Below are 6,312 nucleotides of genomic sequence, written 5' to 3' on the forward strand. Positions count from 1 at the left end.
CTGGAAAAGACTGTTGAGAATTCTTAATTTTAAAATGTATATATGTATTGTGTGACTGAAACAGCTCCCTGAAATACGCCTAATTGTCTTGATACCCTTTTTTCAGATATTTTATCTTCTATGTTCATTGATATATATTCACAAAAAACTGAGAATGCAAACAATATAAATACAAATATTGTAAAATTTTAATGAGTAACAAAATTATGGAACATTTACAAAATGTAAAATTATATGGTAAATAAAATAAACTCATGATATATTCAGGTAAATGAAAGACACTGTTTGAAAATCCTACAAGCTCTGAAAGGATCAAAAAGACAAATGTCATATGTTATAGTTCGGATTTTATTCCTAACTCCAAATAAGCAGATAACAGTTTAGGAGTCACTTGAGACATTGCAACACATATGCATGCAACAACATTTTATAAAAATTAAGAGAGATTACAAAATTGAACAAAATAGAAGGGGTGCATATTAGACGGTTAAGAGGGAGGAAATGGATGTGGGTAATTATGCAAATGTGTAACTGTAAAAAAGAGACACAATAATTGTGTCAAACTTGTAAAAATTGGTATGAAGGACAGCCTAAAGCTTTACAATGGTGAACTTATATAACATAAGTTTGCAAAACATACAACAGTGCAAATTGTAGATTATTCCACATGTTATTGAAGGAATCCCCAGTGAAGGAAGAAATACTGCACAGTCCTGGTATTCATCTGGTTTGTTCCCAAAACTATATGACAAGAGCCTATGTCTAAGAACAACACAGATTTGGTTTTGATATCCAAAAATATCATCAAGGCAAGGAAGGTCCTTACTTCATGAAAGGTAAAGGATTATTATCAGCCTGAATGAAGAGCCCATTTACACAAGTGCAGAGATTTTCTGAACACTATTATTTTTATACAATCTTTCATTTGAATTGTTTTTTAAAAATGAATTTTATTTTTTTTACCAGTGGGCATCTAACAGCATTCATTTATTACTTATACAGTATTCAAATTATATCTCTTGTAGGTCTATTTACATGAGAGTTGAATTCAATGTTCTGGAAGTATAATGTAGTCAATACATGAAAAATCTTAAAAGTAGCATACGAGATATAAACATTCTTATAGGAAATCCTCCTTAAATTTCAATATCTTATATTCCAAGAGTGTGGTTATTCAGGCCACACTTTTAAATTCCTTTAACTGCACCATAATATTCTAGTATTGAAATTGCTTTCAAATTCAAGTCACATTTGTGAGTGAACCATATACTACATATGCATGCACATTTTGTGACTTTTACCTACTGGTATACTGCTGGAGACAAAATTATTAGTTATAAGCTTCAGAAGGAAGTTATACTCCATCATTGGAACATAACCTGACCTTTTGAATACTCATATTTGTTTAGGGTATAAGATAATATAGCATTCATCAGGGCCAAATAAAAAGTATTAGAAATATGAAAGTTCATGTAATGCAAAATCATTGGTTGATTCAATGCCACTCCCTATAACTAGCTTTATAAAATGATGTGACAGTTCAGTTCTGTCAAAAGCAGTAACCTAATTTGACCTTCTGCAGAAGATCAAAGGCAGGCAACACCATGACAAAGTTTCTGCTGCTGGCCTTGGCACTTGGTGCTGTTCATGCTCATTCTGAGGTAAATACATTTGGTCTGTCCATGTCTGAGGTTCTTCAATAGCAAAGTAGGCCAAAAATTGAGCAATTTTCTAAAGTCCCAGGACCAAAATGCTATGTTTATTGAGACATCATATTACCATGAATTATGCTACATCTTTGAAAATATAATTGTAGAGTAATGAGAAATATTATTGATAGATATGTGTAGTCACTATTCTTATTACCAAAGACTGAGATCAGAGATGCAAATACCACCTTAAATTCCAATGTTCTTCATTAATTCTGTTCTTTGACATTGTTGTTTTTTCAGCTGGATGGAGAATGGGTTACCACTGCCATTGCTGCTGACAATGTTGGGAAAATAGCGAAACAGGGACCTTTGAGAGTTCATGTTCGTAAAATTACTTGTCATGAGGGATGTGATAAAATGAAAATCACATTTTATGTAAAGTAAGCAAATTGTCAACCATGTAACCTGAGACTTACGTGTCTCAATATTTATGTTGTTAAATTTACAGGGGAATGTTCTGTTTCTGTGCAAAATATTTAAGGCCTCATCTTTAGCAATGTGATTATATTACTTCATGCTGGGGTTAATTTTGGACACCACACATAGCTTAGTCACTGTCTAAAACTCCGTGAGTATTTCTTTGAAATCCTGTGACTGGAAACCTGTGGTTGAGTTTTGTGCTCTGATATCAAATGCAGGAGACTCCATGGATCTTAGTTCTAGTAAGTTGAAAGGAATATGTTAGCATTTGAGTCAAAACCATTCATGTTATTATTCAATCTGTGTTGTCAAAACAAAGATTCCACAAACAGGTCAGTTAAATGCAGTTTACCAGTCCCTTTATGCAGTTACCAGTCTCTAGGTTCAAATATTGTCTATTTGACACTCGGAAGACTATGTTAAAGGAAATAGTGTATTAACACCATAAGGAAGAAAAATCATTTGAACTTTTCTTCTTACATTCTTAATTATAAGCAATAGGTTACAAACAAAAGCATACAAAATACATGAATATAAAACTGTGTATAAGTTATCACTGAACTAAAGTGAGAATTTGCATGCTGCAAGCCATAGTCAGTGATGTTTGTATAAGAAAAGCATTAGAGCATTCAATGAAATTGGCAAAATTAACACAAATGAAGGAATTCATAAATATGATTATGAACATGATGACATATTCTAATAAAAGTAATGCAAGCGTAGGAATTAGGCCCCAGCTCTGTGAATAGTTCATCGACAGTATTACTCTCAATTTTATTATAATACATGGAGCTCTTTAACATGAATTCTAGGGTTATAAAAATGAATAAACCATTGTCTCTCTTATTTTTAGTTCAAATGGCCAATGTTCAGAGACAACAGTTGTTGGGTATAAGCAAGAAGATGGCAACTTCAAAACCCAGTGTAAGTACACAATCTGGGCCTTCCTCAATTGGCTAAAGCATTGGGAGTTGGTGCCTTCTTGATGACACTTCAGCAACACATAGGTGTAAGTAAAGAAAAGATGCTACTTTGAAAGTTATGATTCATTCCAAGAAGTTGGGATATGCTACAAAGCCAGAGTATGTTGCAGGTCTTCTGAAGTTTACATCGAAAAGAACACTATCATGCAAAATTGTGAATAATTCTAACAAACAGTCTCCAAATACTTTCTGCACAGAAAATTATTTCTACTTAATATTTAGTTATTTTGTATAGTATCCATTTGTTACATAAAAATAATGCCACTCTATAGTAGGTTTCATTGTCCTCAATGACATTTGCAAACTTCATGCCTCAGGCTATAAAGTACTAATATCTTAGACATTATCTATGATCCTTGATTCATGGAAAATACAAATTAACAATGCTCTTTCAATGTTTCCTTTCTTCATATTTTGTAGAGTTAATGACATTTTGACTGTTGAATATTAAATATCAATTTTGAAATGCAGTTATTGGAAAAATCTGTTTACAAATGTGATACTGACTACTTCAGTTTTGTGAGAATTTCTAGAATAATTGTAACACTACTCAATTAAATTCTACACAATTGGACTTTTAGTTTGACACTGAGTGAACAGGGTGTACAGTCTTCTGGTAATTCTAATGTTTACTTAAAACTACAGGGATATTTAAAAAAGGCCTGTAACAGAATGTGACCATATCCTAAAATCCTTTTACTTTACTTTGTTGTGAACAAATTTATTATTCAATAAATATCAGTAAGTGGAAATCTGTGACAAACACACAAACACCCAGAGATGTACAAATGCTGAAATAAACATACACCCTGAGACTCACAGACACATGATGAATATCCTTCAAGCTGAAATTTTTCACCCTAACCATTTTTTCTATCTCTAATATCAAAAGATGAGAATGTTCATGCATACTACAGTTAGTAAGAACTATTTTTGCACAAATACATAATACCACACCAAATATTACCATGGTAAGATACCAAAGTTTTATGACATCTGGAAATGACAAGTTGCATTTAGGATCTAGTTTTAAAGGGGAAGAATGCCCAACAGTGTGCTCACACAAGTCTTGGCTAAAAGGAATTCAGATAGAAGGGAAAGTGTCTGTACTTAAGATTCCTAAACATATTTGAAGGTTTAAAATACACAATGCAAATGATTGCAGGAATTGCTGTGCATATATGTGTTATATCATAGTTTAAAAGAGAAGGCTACTAAAGGCAGGGAGAATATTAATGTTAAGCAAGCAGTTGCTGTCAAACAAAGTGAAAAATGAGTGACACTGAGTTTTGAAATGTTTCCTTTATTATTACAGTTGAAGGAAACAATACATTTAAACCTGTGATTATAACAAAAGAAGTCCTTGCCTTTACTAATAAGAATGTGGATAGAGATGGCCTGGAAACACACTTGATTTATGTTGTTGGTAAGTATGATAGTGAATTCCCAAAAATAGCAGTGAAATTATCACTCTGAAAATGAGGATTATGTGAGATTCTACAGCAAAACCAGTATCAGTGGTGTTACCCACTCCTTTCCATTAAGTGTCAATCCATGTGTTGGTTTTATACACGAACTATAATATTACATTATAATTTCAGTAGCACACACTTTCAAAACTGAGGGTGGTGGTGAAGAATGTTAGAAATATTTATTGTCATGTTACCTCACTGCAATGATTGGAAAATATGATTTTTTCTATGCTCAGATCATTTTTAGTGTCAGACAATCAAGTGGGTAAAAGATTAAAATATAATTCTATAGTATATAATCAGGAGATATGGGAAAGTTACATGGACAGGCATTCATGTCTCTATAGGATGCTGTTTTGAAAATGGCTAGGATTCAGATGAGTAAATTCCCTTGACATGAATTTTTGTTTTCTGAAGCATCATGGATCACTGGAAAGTGATGACATACTACAGTTTCAAATTCATTAAATGCATTCATAGATCTTGGGGAAAATTATTATTGAGAGTATTGACCCAACAAGGACAGATGACTTTGGATAATTTGGTATTTTTTCATTGCATATCATGATAAGACACTAAGGAATCAATGTAAAATCTGAAAAGTTCTACTGAACATGTCCCTGCCCATTGTCATTCATGCACTGTAGGAAAAGGTGACAAATTGAGTCATGAAAATAATGCAAGAATTGAGGAACTTGCCAAAGAACAGAAAATACCAACAGAAAACATTCGAGAAGTTCTGTCTACAGGTAATCTCAATGATATTTTTGAAATAGAACATACACTGAGTATATCTACATATGTACATCTCTGTCTATACAATATGGTACTTGATTTAGATTATGTCAAATCATATGTTATTTTTCAGCTATTTCCAACAATAACCATCACAGAGCATTTCTTTTGTTCTTATGATAGCATTTCTGTCACTCCTTATCCATCCCATGAATGTTTTTTTTCAGATAATTGTCCTATGAAATACTACTCTAGGTAAGTACAGAAGCCATGCACATCCATCTTGATATTTGAGTGGATTTATGCTTATTACATAAAATAAGTGACAAAAAATTAGCTAAAATTAGGTAAAATCAAGCCAGAGTATTACTTGTCTTTAAAGCTGAAATTTTGCAGTACCAATAATGAAAGACAGATACATTTATTTACAATACAATATGAAGGATTTTCATCTTAGTCAGAATTCTTAATATTTTTCTATTGAGAAATATTTCATTAAAAATGTTTCATGTTTTGAAAATTTTTACTTCTTATTGCGTAGTATATTTTGTCACAATTAAGGTATAAACATATTATGTTTTCAATGTGTTCTTTGAGAATTATTAATCTAAATTTTCATGTAGAAGTACACAATGTCGTTATATCTTGGAGTAAGTGATCTCAAATAATGCAAAGTACAAGGACTTGTTGATTTCTAGGAAAGGAACAGTTTTTGTACAATCTCTTCTCTATACTCGATACCATTCATTTTAACTTTGCATTCATATACTACAAAACATGAATTCTTTCCTGCCATCTCAGTCATGTGCTAATTTTTGTATTTCCTGTTTACAATATGATGAGAATTTTGCATCATATCCACTTGTTCATGGAATCAGTTTTGCCTGTAATCCATCTTTTCTGTCTAAATGAACTCTCTGCTCTCCTTTGACGTCAAGAATTCACACCTCAATTTTTAGGCTTACATTTTTTCCACTTCATATTATCTGT

At 32.1% G+C, this 6,312-nt stretch overlaps 1 protein-coding gene across 1 annotated transcript; it reads left to right on the forward strand.

Moving 5' to 3' along the window:
- Positions 1-1,568: 1,568 nt before the first annotated feature.
- LOC121138580 (odorant-binding protein 1b-like) lies at positions 1,569-5,336 on the forward strand (the record flags this gene model as incomplete). Its single annotated transcript, XM_040741243.1, has 5 exons — positions 1,569-1,661; positions 1,953-2,092; positions 2,986-3,056; positions 4,431-4,541; positions 5,235-5,336. Coding segments are annotated over exons 1-5 (481 nt in total), but the record flags the coding sequence as incomplete, so codon positions are not given.
- Between the last annotated feature and the right edge of the window lie 976 nt (positions 5,337-6,312).

The sequence above is a fragment of the Mesocricetus auratus genome, unplaced genomic scaffold (genome assembly GCF_017639785.1).
Source record: "Mesocricetus auratus isolate SY011 unplaced genomic scaffold, BCM_Maur_2.0 contig_7257_pilon_obj, whole genome shotgun sequence".
Lineage (NCBI taxonomy): Eukaryota > Metazoa > Chordata > Mammalia > Rodentia > Cricetidae > Mesocricetus > Mesocricetus auratus.